Source organism: Phoxinus phoxinus (assembly GCF_949152265.1).
Source record: "Phoxinus phoxinus genome assembly, chromosome: 18".
Classification (NCBI taxonomy): Eukaryota; Metazoa; Chordata; class Actinopteri; order Cypriniformes; family Leuciscidae; genus Phoxinus; species Phoxinus phoxinus.
Window position 1 is genome coordinate 28,911,487 of NC_136893.1, and position 15,823 is coordinate 28,927,309.

The 15,823-nt window shown below is 50.0% G+C and overlaps 1 protein-coding gene across 1 annotated transcript; it reads right to left on the bottom strand.

Moving 5' to 3' along the window:
* Positions 1-4,948: 4,948 nt before the first annotated feature.
* Positions 4,949-7,888, bottom strand: LOC306985877 (zona pellucida sperm-binding protein 3-like). Its single transcript, XM_079588622.1, has 8 exons — positions 7,232-7,888; positions 6,612-6,730; positions 6,434-6,537; positions 6,168-6,345; positions 5,907-6,024; positions 5,740-5,822; positions 5,579-5,670; positions 4,949-5,506 (listed from the first exon to the last, which is right to left on the bottom strand). The coding sequence occupies exons 1-8, from the start codon at positions 7,775-7,777 to the stop codon at positions 5,439-5,441; spliced, it is 1,308 nt and encodes a 435-aa protein (XP_079444748.1). The 5' UTR covers positions 7,778-7,888; the 3' UTR covers positions 4,949-5,438.
* Positions 7,889-15,823: the final 7,935 nt, after the last annotated feature.

Genomic DNA, 15,823 nt, shown 5'->3' on the forward strand with positions numbered 1-15,823 from the left:
AGCCAGCAATTTTAAATTTGCTTTGATGTTGCTTTGACGTGACAAAACACCACCTGCTTTGTGATGACAGGTGTGTGCTGCTCGACCATGGCTGAACGATGTCTTGCTAGATGCAGAGAGAGGTTTTTCATGTTGCAGAGTACATAACTTTTGCAGTTCTTACATGTCGCATGACTTATCTCCAACTCTGTTTTAGAGTTAAACCAAAATACTCCTCCATCCATCCATCCATCCATCCATCTTCTTCCGCTTATCCGGGGCCGGGTCGCGGGGGCAGCAGTCTAAGCAGAGATGCCCAGACTTCCCTCTTCCTAGCCACTTCCTCCAGCTCTTCCGGGGGGACACCGAGGCGTTCCCAGGCCAGCCGGGAGACATAGTCTCTCCAGCGTGTCCTAGGTCTTCCCCGGGGTCTCCTCCCGGTGGGACGCGCCCGGAACACCTTCCCGGGAAGGCGTCCAGGAGGCATCCGGAACAGATGCCCGAGCCACCTCAGCTGACCCCTCTCGATGTGGAGGAGCAGCGGCTCTACTCTGAGCTCCTCCCGAGTGACCGAGCTCCTCACCCTATCTCTAAGGGATCGCCCAGCCACCCTGCGGAGAAAGCTCATTTCGGCCGCCTGTATCCGGGATCTTGTCCTTTCGGTCACGACCCAAAGCTCATGACCATAGGTGAGAGTAGGAACGTAGATTGACCGGTAATTTGAGAGCTTCGCCTTGCGGCTCAGCTCTTTCTTCACCACGACAGACCGGTACATCGACCGCATTACTGCAGAAGCTGCACCGATCCGTCTGTCAATCTCCAGTTCCATCCTTCCCTCACTCGTGAACAAAACCCCAAGATACTTGAACTCCTCCACTTGAGGCAGGAACTCTCCACCAACCTGAAGTAGGCAAGCCACCTTTTTCCGACTGAGGACCATGGCCTCGGATTTGGAGGTGCTGATTCTCATCCCAGCCGCTTCACACTCGGCTGCAAACCGTCCCAGTGCATGCTGAAGTTCCTGGTCTGAAGGGGCCAACACGACAACATCATCTGCAAAGAGCAGAGACGAAATCGTGTTGTTCCCAAACCAGACACCCTCCGGCCCCTGGCTGCGCCTAGAAATTCTGTCCATAAAAATTATGAACAGAACCGGCGACAAAGGGCAGCCCTGCCGGAGTCCAACATGCACCGGGAAGAAGTCTGACTTACTGCCGGCAATGCGAACCAAGCTCCTGCTTCGGTCGTACAGGGACCGGACAGCCCTTAGCAAAGGACCCCGGACCCCATACTCCCGGAGCACCCTCCACAGGCCGCCACGAGGGACACAGTCGATTGCCTTCTCCAAATCCACAAAGCACATGTGGATTGGTTGGGCAAACTCCCATGAACCCTCCAGCAACCTGTAGAGGGTATAGAGCTGGTCCAGTGTTCCACGGCCCGGACGAAAACCACACTGTTCCTCCTGAATCCGAGGTTCTACTATCGGCTGTATTCTCCTCTCCAGTACCCTGGCATAGACTTCCCCAGGGAGGCTGAGAAGTGTGATCCCCCTGTAGTTGGAACACACCCTCCGGTCCCCTTTCTTAAAAAGAGGGACCACCACCCCGGTCTGCCATCCCAGAGGCACTGTTCCCGACTGCCACGCGATGCTGCAGAGGCGTGTCAGCCAAGACAGCCCCGCAACATCCAGAGACTTGAGGTACTCAGGGCGGATCTCATCCACCCCCGGTGCCTTGCCACCGAGGAGTTTTTTGACTACCTCGGTGACTTCAGCTTGGGTGATGGACGAGTCCACCTCCAAGCCCTCAGCCTCTGCTTCGTCAATGGAAGATGTGACGGCGGGATTGAGGAGATCCTCGAAGTATTCCTTCCACCGTCCGACGACATCCCCAGTTGAGGTCAACAGCTGCCCACCTCCACTGTAGACAGCGGTGGTAGGGCACTGCTTCCCTCTCCTGAGTCGCCGGACGGTTTGCCAGAATCTCTTGGAGGCCAGCCGATAGTCCTTTTCCATGGCCTCACCGAACTCCTCCCAGGCCCGAGTTTTTGCCTCCACGACCACCCGGGCTGCAGTTCGCTTGGCCTGCCGGTACCCGTCAGCTGCCTCAGGAGTCCCACAAGCCAACCAGGCACGATAGGACTCCTTCTTCAGCTTGACGGCATCCCTTACTTCCGGTGTCCACCACCGGGTTCGGGGATTGCCGCCACGACAGGCACCGGAGACCTTACGACCACAGCTCCGAGTGGCCGCTTCGACAATGGAGGTGGAGAACATGGTCCACTCGGACTCAATATCTCCAGCCTCCCTCGGGATCCGGTCGAAGCTCTGCCGGAGGTGGGAGTTGAAGATCTCTCTGACAGGAGACTCGGCCAAACGTTCCCAGCAGACCCTTACAGTACGCTTGGGTCTGCCGAGTCTGTCCAGCTTCCTCCTCCGCCATCGGATCCAACTCACCACCAGGTGGTGATCAGTTGACAGTTCCGCCCCTCTCTTTACCCCAGTGGCCAAGACATACGGCCGCAGGTCAGATGAAACGACCACAAAGTCGATCATCGACCTACGACCTAGGGTGTCCTGGTGCCACGTGTACTGATGGACACCCTTATGCTTGAACATGGTGTTCGTTATGGACAAACTGTAAATAGCACAGAAGTCCAATAACTGAACACCGCTCGGGTTCAGATCAGGGGGGCCGTTCCTCCCAATCACGCCCCTCCAGGTGTCACTGTCGTTGCCCACGTGGGCGTTGAAGTCCCCCAGTAGAACGACGGAGTCTCCAGTCGGAGCACTTTCCAGCACCCCTCCCAGAGACTCCAAGAAGGCCGGGTACTCTGCACTGCCGTTTGGCCCGTAAGCACACACGACAGTGAGAGACCTATCCCCGACCCGTAGGCGCAGGGAAACGACCCTCTCGTTCACCGGGGTAAACTCCAACACATGGGGGCTGAGCTGGGGGGCTATAAGCAAACCCACACCAGCTCGCCGCCTCTCACCATGGGCAACTCCAGAGTGGTGAAGAATCCATCCTCTCTCAAGGAGTGTGGTTCCAGAGCCTAAGCCGTGCGTAGAGGTGATACCAACTATCTCTTGTTGGAACCTCTCAACCTCACACACAATCTCAGGCTCCTTCCCCGCCAGCGAGGTGACGTTCCACGTCCCTAGAGCTAGTTTCCGTGTCCAGGGATCGGGTTGTCGAGGCCCCCGCCTTCGACTGCCGCCCGATACTCTCAGCACCGGCCCCTTATGGCCCCTCCTGCAGGTGGTGAGCCCACGGGAAGGCGGCCCCACGTCGCTCCTTCGGGCTGAGCCCAGCCGGACCCCGTGGGGGGAGGCCCGGCCACCAGGCGCTCGCATACGAGCCCCAACCCCGGGCCTGGCTCCAGGGTGGGGCCCCGGCTGCGCCATACCGGGCGACGTCACGGTCCTTGATTGATTGTTCTTCATAAAGGGTATTTTTGAACCACTCTTAGTCTGACCCGTCGCCTAGGACCTGTTTGCCTTGGGAGACCCTACCAGGGGCATATAGCCCCGGACAACATAGCTCCTAGGGTCATTCGGGTACTCAAACCCCTCCACCACGTTAAGGTGGCAGTTCAAGGAGGGGATTACCAAAATACTCCTATATTTTTTTATTTTACTTTGTCAGTAGTGGCAAAATCCTCATCCATTTTGAACGTGATAATTGCCTACATTCGTTGTCGGTTAGGAACCTGGGTGTGCTCTTTGATACCAATCTTTTATTTGAAAGTCACGTGTCTAGTATCTGTAAAACCGCATTTTTCCATCTTAAAAATATATCTAAATTACGCCATATGCTCTCATTGACAAATGCGGAACAATTAGTTCATGCGTTCATGACCTCAAAGGCAAGAATATTGTAATGCTCTACTGGGTGGTTGCCCTGCACGCTTAAACTACAGCTGATCCAAAACGCAGCAACTCGAGTTCTTACCAGAACCAGGAAGTATGACCATATTAGCCCCGTTCTGTCAACACTGCATTGGCTGCCTATTAAACATCGTATAAATTTTTAAAATATTGCTGATCACTTACAAAGCACTAAATGGTTTAGCTCCGCAGTACTTGAGCGAGCTCTTAGCGCATTATAGTCCTTCACGTCTATTGCGATCTCAAAATTCCGGCCAGTTACTAATACCTAGAATATCAAAATCGACTGCTGGCGGTAGATCCTTTTCCTATTTACCACCAAAACTTTGGAACAGTCTTCCTACCATTGTCCAGGAAGCAGACACACTCTGTCAGTTCAAAGCCAGATTAAAGACACATCTCTTTGACTTAGCATTCACATAATGATTATAGACTTCTATAACTCAATGTTAGGCTGCATAGATTAGGTCAGCCGGAACTGGGAACACTTCCCTTAAATCCTGATGTACTCGTTACATCATAAGAATGGCATCTACGCTAATTTTAGTGTCTTTGTTTATCCCAAGGGTTTCCCGAAGCCTGCTGGATCCAGGCCGTATCCAGGTCTGATGAAGGACCTTCGCCTGGACCCGATGACAACACAGTGCTGAAGTGCCAACTAGCCTCTCCCTATGGAGGATCCCTTTACCACTCTACAGATAAAGCATTGTGGAAAATTCGTGCATCTACCCCGTAGTTATAAAATTAAATTCTGGATCAAATCTGTAGGCAGGACAAGTAGTTTGTATAGGCTTGGTTTGTAGAGAATTACAAACATGCGCAGATATTCAAATGCACATAACTATAGAATTCATTCTTAATGCGCACATGAGCGCCACCAGTGTTTCTCACAGGTTCGCGTTTAAAGTCTGTGTAGAGAGAACGGTGTCGACTCAGTGGCTGCTAATTTAATAACAAATGATCCTTTCGACGGAAGTGAATCAATCAAAACTAACTTCAGCTGAAAATAACATTCAAGAACCGCTATAAAGCCAAAACAATCTGTTACCTTAAATTATAGGTTTATCTCTGTAAAGCAGCTTTGAAACAATCTACATTGTTAAAAGCACTATATAAATGAAGATGACTTGACATTCAAAAGCACGACAAAATCGATACAGCAGCTGCTGTGTCGACATGCGCATCAGGAGTTCATGAAGTTGTATTGATAATCTGAGCACAGCCTTGGTGTACATTTGAAAGCGCTATATAAATGTCTCAGTGGTTATGATTTTCACCAGAAATTTCTCTTTTAAACAAATTGCATCAAACTAATTGCTTCAAACGCATAATCTTGAGCTTTCACTAGCAGTCTTTAATGTTCATATATTTAAAACTCCCTACGAAAGTTAGCTAATAACTTCTGGAAACCTATGGTTGCATGCTATGGGACTTAAATTGTACAGTAAGGCTATCAGTTTCACCACATTGGCAGAATTGGGCACTTTTTCCAAGTCAAAAGCAGTTAAACCAGACATGAAGCAAAATGACAAGTCAGATACAATCAATGATTGATTTGTCAGTTTTATTAAGAAGGTCTCTTTTGCCCTTGAACCATTACAGGACCAAGTGAGGCCTTGCCTTCCCACTGAATGCCTAGAGAGAAGAAGAAAGCCAAGTTAGAGACTTGAATCAAAAGCAACCTTAGAAAGAGCAAAAGCTACCAACCTCCATAGGGAGAAGCAGCAAATTCACCATCAGGACCACATGTTGAGTCACAGCAACCACAAACTTGGTCATTACCATCAGCAGCAAACCACCTGCAATAAACAAAGACATGGAGCCTTCAACATGAGAAACCTCAACTTAAATTAAATAAAAACACGTACCCATTGGCAAAAGAACAGGATTTGCGCTGAGCGTCACTGGGTGCAGAAGCAAGAGTTGCCTTCAGAATACACGTTATGTACATCTGCAAAGGGGTGACAGACAAGTCACAAAACCAAAGCAGATGGGAGGAGAAGTCAAATTAACTCATGATATTCGTAGTACATACAGAAGGACTGCTGCCCTCCTGGAACATAAATGCCTCCAGCTGGAACTGGATCTTGTCAACCTGGGATCGAGGCATGAAGCGGGAGCTGGAAGCTGTAGTTTTGGCATCCACAAAGCACCTGACGACGAAACAATCACAAAGAGCAACTCATGAATGTCAACTGCAGAGCATCAAGCAACTAGACCTTACCCATGACTGTGACAAAGTGGTTTACAAAAAGCAACTTAAACAGTCCTAACACATCAAGGGCCATGACCTTACCCATGATTCTCAATGAAGGAATATCTTGGAAGAGAGTTCACATCAGGTACTTGAGTGGCCACACAGCGCTCCACAAACACACGCAGAGGCACATGATTGTACTGCTTCACAGATGCCTCGATGTTAATAACACCACCCAGGAAATAGGAGTATGAAGGCCTCTGATAGGACCAATCATCTTCACAAAAACAATAATAATAATTTAGGCACAGCCAGAATAGCAAGGGTAAAGATTCATTTTATTAAAAGAAAAAACCTGTACCAACCCATCATGATCTTCAGGGAGAACAGCAAGACTTCTTGACCTGCCTCTGTTGAGGCATAAGGGACCCATGTTGGCCTCAAGGCATCACTGCTTACATTTTGGAGCCTGCGGTTCATGAAAGTACCCATTAAATGGTCTCCCAGTTGTGTGAGAAATGCATTAAGTCACAGATCACTTACCTTTGATAATGACATTGAACACCAACAACTGCACCATCGGCACGGGTTATCGGAGTACCTGCAAGCGCCTCAGGGGTGTAGGTAAGAGAGAAGGTGTAGACAAGCTCATCCTCATTCATCTGTAAAAAGATTGTGGTTACCAACAGGGTCATCCCAAAGACTTTATATACACCAAGACAGGACACTCATATTGCTATGAATAGAAGGTACACTCTGCAACAGTGGAATTCCTAAAGAGCAAATCACCAATTAGTAAATTCCTCATCACCACAGCTGCCCTCAGTAGCTTCGGTGTTGCCAGAGATAGTCAATGTTTTGGAGATATCCACTTAGGATTGAACATGCACATTGGATGTTCCAGGGTAAAAACTAGCTTTAACTATTAAGGCACAAGATTTATTGTTCTTGTTTCTTAAACTCCTTTCATACCATTTAAGGGATAGTTTGCATCAGATGTTGGTTTGAAGGGTTACTAAAGGCAAGTAGCTTAAATTCAGGATTTACCCATTCAAACAGAACTTGGTCTTAGCTGCCCTGGCATTGTAAAATCAAGTGAACGGACTTTCCTTGAAAGATCCTCTGCCACAACAATTAAACCATTAAGATTTAGGAGTTCTTACCATCAGCACGCTGTTGCAGTCCTGTAATCCATACTCAAAGATGAGCACTCTTGACTCAGGATCCTGACCAACAACAGGACATCCACCTAAAGACAGACCAGTTGGCTGGATCAATTGACCATTGCTAAATAAGTCCTGCTGGACCTCTACGAGAACCCAGTTCTCGCCACATTGAACCGCTACGCTGCTGGGAGTCACGGGTTGCCTCAACTGGAAGTCCACCGCCAATTCGCTCTGCACCTCGGGAACTATGGGATACCTCCAATCCAAAGGTTTCACTGGACCCTGCAACAGCTGCTTCTCCTGAAGGCCAAAAGGATCTTGCGCAAGGTTTTTGGAGACAGGACCCAAAGGACTCTGAAACTGAGAAGCCACTTGCAAAGGGTTCCAGAACCCACGAGGAGAAAGGGCAGGACTTCTGGAAGCTGCATCTAATTTTGGCCCCATGCTTCTTGGACTATGACTGGACCTCACACTTCCCAAGACATCAGGCAGATCAAATGTAACAATCACAACCAGCACTAAGACAGCTTTCAGGAACACCATCCTAACAACCTTTAACACAAACACCACAACACACAGCAGTGCTTGGCTTTGCCATTTTGTACAGCTTTGAGTTAAGGTGGCTCCACCCCTTCTACCTTAATTGATTATCCTAGATTCTCCTCTGGACCTGTAGAGTGTATGCATCTTGGGGATGCACCACTCTGCACATTTTTATGGGCCTGTCCAAATAACCACACTTGATGTCTTTGTACTTGACCATTTGTCTACTTAAATGACCTACAGTATTTCCGGTCTTTGTTTAAAGTGTTGAAGTGGGTTTGAAGACCGCAAGTGTGTTTAGAACTTTTGATTACCCAATTGATTACACACTTTTAATGTTGCAAAAATGCAAGTTTACATAGCTTTATTTACACATTTTGATTTCAGGTACTTTGCATACTTAAAGAAATTGTGATGCTTTAATTACGATTAAACTGTATTTTTGATTAAATACAGTTGCAAATGTTGTACAAAATATACTCTCACATCTTTGAACCAATAACATGTACAACAAATTGTTTACTACCAAATGATGTATAATTTCTCTAGTAGAATATTTTCAGTTTCACTTCATTTTGACGGTCCCTTTAACATATTATGTTGACTATATGTAACGTTGCACCTACATGTCTACTAACTCTCATTAGAGTATTAGTACAGTATTAGTAGACAGGTAGGGTAAGAATAAGTTGAGTTGTACTTGCAAAGTTACTTATAGTCATGCAAGTTCCCAAACATGATGCACGATGGGATACGTTTAGCCTCAAATACCACTCCGAAGTGGTATTCAACATGGTGTGGGTTTAGTGTATGTCAAGGGCACTGAGCTTTGGCATTTTTAAAACATGGGACAGTCTTGGGCACTTCCTGTCACATGCACGTGTTGTCAAGACATCAAGTGTGGATTTTTGCACAGGCACTTTGTCTCTCTTATCATATTGTGCATTTACATTACATAATTTTCTACTAAAAACGTATGCATTGTTCTTTTATATGACAAGAGCGTTTTGGGGCGTAAAAGATTAAACTTTTGAATTTGCAGAGACAAGAGAACAGGAATATTAAAAGGCCAACTCAATAATATCACCCACAGTGCTTCAAGGGACAAGGCATTCCCTGTAGAGCTCTTTTGGAATGATTTCTTTGCCAAATCTCCACCTATAGCTGGTGTCTGGTGAGCGCTCTGTCTCCATCTATAGCTGGTGTGTGGTGAGCGCTCTGTCTCCACCTATAGCTGGTGTGTGGTGAGCGCTCTGTCTCCACCTATAGCTGGTGTGTGGTGAGCGCTCTGTCTCCACCTATAGCTGGTGTGTGGTGAGCGCTCTGTCTCCACCTATAGCTAGTGTCTGGTGAGCGCTCTGTCTCCATCTATAGCTGGTGTGTGAGCGCTCTGTCTCCACCTCTAGCTGGTGTGTGAGAGCTCTGTCTCCACCTATAGCTGGTGTCTGGTGAGCGCTCTGTCTCCACCTATAGCTGGTGTGTGGTGAGCGCTCTGTCTCCACCTATAGCTGGTGTCTGGTGAGTGCTCTGTCTCCACCTATAGCTGGTGTGTGGTGAGCGCTCTGTCTCCACCTATATCTGGTGTGTGGTGAGCGCTCTGTCTCCACCTATAGCTGGTGTCTGGTGAGTGCTCTGTCTCCACCTATAGCTGGTGTGTGGTGAGCGCACTGTCTCCACCTATAGCTGGTGTGTGAGAGCTCTGTCTCCACCTATAGCTGGTGTCTGGTGAGCGCACTGTCTCCACCTATAGCTGGTGTGTGTTGAGCGCTCTGTCTCCACCTATAGCTGGTGTGTGGTGAGCGCACTGTCTCCACCTATAGCTGGTGTCTGGTGAGCGCTCTGTCTCCACCTATAGCTGGTGTGTGGTGAGCGCTCTGTCTCCACCTATAGCTGGTGTCTGGTGAGTGCTCTGTCTCCACCTATAGCTGGTGTGTGGTGAGCGCACTATCTCCACCTATAGCTGGTGTCTGGTGAGTGCTCTGTCTCCACCTATAGCTGGTGTGTGGTGAGCGCTCTGTCTCCACCTATATCTGGTGTGTGGTGAGCGCTCTGTCTCCACCTATAGCTGGTGTCTGGTGAGTGCTCTGTCTCCACCTATAGCTAATGTGTGGTGAGCGCTCTGTCTCCACCTATAGCTAGTGTCTGGTGAGCGCTCTGTCTCCATCTATAGCTGGTGTGTGAGCGCTCTGTCTCCACCTATAGCTGGTGTGTGGTGAGCGCACTGTCTCCACCTATAGCTGGTGTGTGAGAGCTCTGTCTCCACCTATAGCTGGTGTCTGGTGAGCGCACTGTCTCCACCTATAGCTGGTGTGTGTTGAGCGCTCTGTCTCCACCTATAGGTGGTGTGTGGTGAGCGCACTGTCTCCACCTATAGCTGGTGTCTGGTGAGCGCTCTGTCTTCAACTATAGCTGGTGTGTGGTGAGCGCTCTGTCTCCACCTATAGCTGGTGTCTGGTGAGTGCTCTGTCTCCACCTATAGCTGGTGTGTGGTGAGCGCTCTGTCTCCACCTATATCTGGTGTGTGGTGAGCGCTCTGTCTCCACCTATAGCTGGTGTCTGGTGAGTGCTCTGTCTCCACCTATAGCTGGTGTGTGGTGAGCGCACTGTCTCCACCTATAGCTGGTGTCTGGTGAGCACACTGTCTCCACCTATAGCTGGTGTCTGGTGAGTGCTCTGTCTCCACTTATAGCTGGTGTGTGGCGGTTAAGCCAGTCTGTCTGCTTCCTGACCTGAGCCCCAGATTGTCATGTTTTATCTCTAAGACTGTGTGCCAAATTACTAGAGAGAAGAGCAGCACCATCCCAGGAGGGATGAATACCATCTCTTTTCAACAGGTCAGGTTTGCCCCAAAAACTTTTCCAATTGTCTATGATTTCATTATTTTGCAGACACCACTTAGACAACCAGCCATTATGTGATGACAATCTGCTAACTATATCAGCACTCCTGCGGACAGGAAGGGGGCCAGAGCAAATTACAGTGCCTGACATAGTACTTGCGAGTTCACACACCTCTTTAACGTTATTTTTAGACTGGCGAAGTCAAACATCATTAGTGTCGACGTGAATAATAATTTTAGAGAATTTATTATTAGCATTAGCCAGCAATTTTAAATTTGCTTTGATGTTGCTTTGACGTGACAAAACACCACCTGCTTTGTGATGACAGGTGTGTGCTGCTCGACCATGGCTGAACGATGTCTTGCTAGATGCAGAGAGAGGTTTTTCATGTTGCAGAGTACATAACTTTTGCAGTTCTTACATGTCGCATGACTTATCTCCAACTCTGTTTTAGAGTTAAACCAAAATACTCCTCCATCCATCCATCCATCCATCCATCTTCTTCCGCTTATCCGGGGCCGGGTCGCGGGGGCAGCAGTCTAAGCAGAGATGCCCAGACTTCCCTCTTCCTAGCCACTTCCTCCAGCTCTTCCGGGGGGACACCGAGGCGTTCCCAGGCCAGCCGGGAGACATAGTCTCTCCAGCGTGTCCTAGGTCTTCCCCGGGGTCTCCTCCCGGTGGGACGCGCCCGGAACACCTTCCCGGGAAGGCGTCCAGGAGGCATCCGGAACAGATGCCCGAGCCACCTCAGCTGACCCCTCTCGATGTGGAGGAGCAGCGGCTCTACTCTGAGCTCCTCCCGAGTGACCGAGCTCCTCACCCTATCTCTAAGGGATCGCCCAGCCACCCTGCGGAGAAAGCTCATTTCGGCCGCCTGTATCCGGGATCTTGTCCTTTCGGTCACGACCCAAAGCTCATGACCATAGGTGAGAGTAGGAACGTAGATTGACCGGTAATTTGAGAGCTTCGCCTTGCGGCTCAGCTCTTTCTTCACCACGACAGACCGGTACATCGACCGCATTACTGCAGAAGCTGCACCGATCCGTCTGTCAATCTCCAGTTCCATCCTTCCCTCACTCGTGAACAAAACCCCAAGATACTTGAACTCCTCCACTTGAGGCAGGAACTCTCCACCAACCTGAAGTAGGCAAGCCACCTTTTTCCGACTGAGGACCATGGCCTCGGATTTGGAGGTGCTGATTCTCATCCCAGCCGCTTCACACTCGGCTGCAAACCGTCCCAGTGCATGCTGAAGTTCCTGGTCTGAAGGGGCCAACACGACAACATCATCTGCAAAGAGCAGAGACGAAATCGTGTTGTTCCCAAACCAGACACCCTCCGGCCCCTGGCTGCGCCTAGAAATTCTGTCCATAAAAATTATGAACAGAACCGGCGACAAAGGGCAGCCCTGCCGGAGTCCAACATGCACCGGGAAGAAGTCTGACTTACTGCCGGCAATGCGAACCAAGCTCCTGCTTCGGTCGTACAGGGACCGGACAGCCCTTAGCAAAGGACCCCGGACCCCATACTCCCGGAGCACCCTCCACAGGCCGCCACGAGGGACACAGTCGATTGCCTTCTCCAAATCCACAAAGCACATGTGGATTGGTTGGGCAAACTCCCATGAACCCTCCAGCAACCTGTAGAGGGTATAGAGCTGGTCCAGTGTTCCACGGCCCGGACGAAAACCACACTGTTCCTCCTGAATCCGAGGTTCTACTATCGGCTGTATTCTCCTCTCCAGTACCCTGGCATAGACTTCCCCAGGGAGGCTGAGAAGTGTGATCCCCCTGTAGTTGGAACACACCCTCCGGTCCCCTTTCTTAAAAAGAGGGACCACCACCCCGGTCTGCCATCCCAGAGGCACTGTTCCCGACTGCCACGCGATGCTGCAGAGGCGTGTCAGCCAAGACAGCCCCGCAACATCCAGAGACTTGAGGTACTCAGGGCGGATCTCATCCACCCCCGGTGCCTTGCCACCGAGGAGTTTTTTGACTACCTCGGTGACTTCAGCTTGGGTGATGGACGAGTCCACCTCCAAGCCCTCAGCCTCTGCTTCGTCAATGGAAGATGTGACGGCGGGATTGAGGAGATCCTCGAAGTATTCCTTCCACCGTCCGACGACATCCCCAGTTGAGGTCAACAGCTGCCCACCTCCACTGTAGACAGCGGTGGTAGGGCACTGCTTCCCTCTCCTGAGTCGCCGGACGGTTTGCCAGAATCTCTTGGAGGCCAGCCGATAGTCCTTTTCCATGGCCTCACCGAACTCCTCCCAGGCCCGAGTTTTTGCCTCCACGACCACCCGGGCTGCAGTTCGCTTGGCCTGCCGGTACCCGTCAGCTGCCTCAGGAGTCCCACAAGCCAACCAGGCACGATAGGACTCCTTCTTCAGCTTGACGGCATCCCTTACTTCCGGTGTCCACCACCGGGTTCGGGGATTGCCGCCACGACAGGCACCGGAGACCTTACGACCACAGCTCCGAGTGGCCGCTTCGACAATGGAGGTGGAGAACATGGTCCACTCGGACTCAATATCTCCAGCCTCCCTCGGGATCCGGTCGAAGCTCTGCCGGAGGTGGGAGTTGAAGATCTCTCTGACAGGAGACTCGGCCAAACGTTCCCAGCAGACCCTTACAGTACGCTTGGGTCTGCCGAGTCTGTCCAGCTTCCTCCTCCGCCATCGGATCCAACTCACCACCAGGTGGTGATCAGTTGACAGTTCCGCCCCTCTCTTTACCCCAGTGGCCAAGACATACGGCCGCAGGTCAGATGAAACGACCACAAAGTCGATCATCGACCTACGACCTAGGGTGTCCTGGTGCCACGTGTACTGATGGACACCCTTATGCTTGAACATGGTGTTCGTTATGGACAAACTGTAACTAGCACAGAAGTCCAATAACTGAACACCGCTCGGGTTCAGATCAGGGGGGCCGTTCCTCCCAATCACGCCCCTCCAGGTGTCACTGTCGTTGCCCACGTGGGCGTTGAAGTCCCCCAGTAGAACGACGGAGTCTCCAGTCGGAGCACTTTCCAGCACCCCTCCCAGAGACTCCAAGAAGGCCGGGTACTCTGCACTGCCGTTTGGCCCGTAAGCACACACGACAGTGAGAGACCTATCCCCGACCCGTAGGCGCAGGGAAACGACCCTCTCGTTCACCGGGGTAAACTCCAACACATGGGGGCTGAGCTGGGGGGCTATAAGCAAACCCACACCAGCTCGCCGCCTCTCACCATGGGCAACTCCAGAGTGGTGAAGAATCCATCCTCTCTCAAGGAGTGTGGTTCCAGAGCCTAAGCCGTGCGTAGAGGTGATACCAACTATCTCTTGTTGGAACCTCTCAACCTCACACACAATCTCAGGCTCCTTCCCCGCCAGCGAGGTGACGTTCCACGTCCCTAGAGCTAGTTTCCGTGTCCAGGGATCGGGTTGTCGAGGCCCCCGCCTTCGACTGCCGCCCGATACTCTCAGCACCGGCCCCTTATGGCCCCTCCTGCAGGTGGTGAGCCCACGGGAAGGCGGCCCCACGTCGCTCCTTCGGGCTGAGCCCAGCCGGACCCCGTGGGGGGAGGCCCGGCCACCAGGCGCTCGCATACGAGCCCCAACCCCGGGCCTGGCTCCAGGGTGGGGCCCCGGCTGCGCCATACCGGGCGACGTCACGGTCCTTGATTGATTGTTCTTCATAAAGGGTATTTTTGAACCACTCTTAGTCTGACCCGTCGCCTAGGACCTGTTTGCCTTGGGAGACCCTACCAGGGGCATATAGCCCCGGACAACATAGCTCCTAGGGTCATTCGGGTACTCAAACCCCTCCACCACGTTAAGGTGGCAGTTCAAGGAGGGGATTACCAAAATACTCCTATATTTTTTTATTTTACTTTGTCAGTAGTGGCAAAATCCTCATCCATTTTGAACGTGATAATTGCCTACATTCGTTGTCGGTTAGGAACCTGGGTGTGCTCTTTGATACCAATCTTTTATTTGAAAGTCACGTGTCTAGTATCTGTAAAACCGCATTTTTCCATCTTAAAAATATATCTAAATTACGCCATATGCTCTCATTGACAAATGCGGAACAATTAGTTCATGCGTTCATGACCTCAAAGGCAAGAATATTGTAATGCTCTACTGGGTGGTTGCCCTGCACGCTTAAACTACAGCTGATCCAAAACGCAGCAACTCGAGTTCTTACCAGAACCAGGAAGTATGACCATATTAGCCCCGTTCTGTCAACACTGCATTGGCTGCCTATTAAACATCGTATAAATTTTTAAAATATTGCTGATCACTTACAAAGCACTAAATGGTTTAGCTCCGCAGTACTTGAGCGAGCTCTTAGCGCATTATAGTCCTTCACGTCTATTGCGATCTCAAAATTCCGGCCAGTTACTAATACCTAGAATATCAAAATCGACTGCTGGCGGTAGATCCTTTTCCTATTTACCACCAAAACTTTGGAACAGTCTTCCTACCATTGTCCAGGAAGCAGACACACTCTGTCAGTTCAAAGCCAGATTAAAGACACATCTCTTTGACTTAGCATTCACATAATGATTATAGACTTCTATAACTCAATGTTAGGCTGCATAGATTAGGTCAGCCGGAACTGGGAACACTTCCCTTAAATCCTGATGTACTCGTTACATCATAAGAATGGCATCTACGCTAATTTTAGTGTCTTTGTTTATCCCAAGGGTTTCCCGAAGCCTGCTGGATCCAGGCCGTATCCAGGTCTGATGAAGGACCTTCGCCTGGACCCGATGACAACACAGTGCTGAAGTGCCAACTAGCCTCTCCCTATGGAGGATCCCTTTACCACTCTACAGATAAAGCATTGTGGAAAATTCGTGCATCTACCCCGTAGTTATAAAATTAAATTCTGGATCAAATCTGTAGGCAGGACAAGTAGTTTGTATAGGCTTGGTTTGTAGAGAATTACAAACATGCGCAGATATTCAAATGCACATAACTATAGAATTCATTCTTAATGCGCACATGAGCGCCACCAGTGTTTCTCACAGGTTCGCGTTTAAAGTCTGTGTAGAGAGAACGGTGTCGACTCAGTGGCTGCTAATTTAATAACAAATGATCCTTTCGACGGAAGTGAATCAATCAAAACTAACTTCAGCTGAAAATAACATTCAAGAACCGCTATAAAGCCAAAACAATCTGTTACCTTAAATTATAGGTTTATCTCTGTAAAGC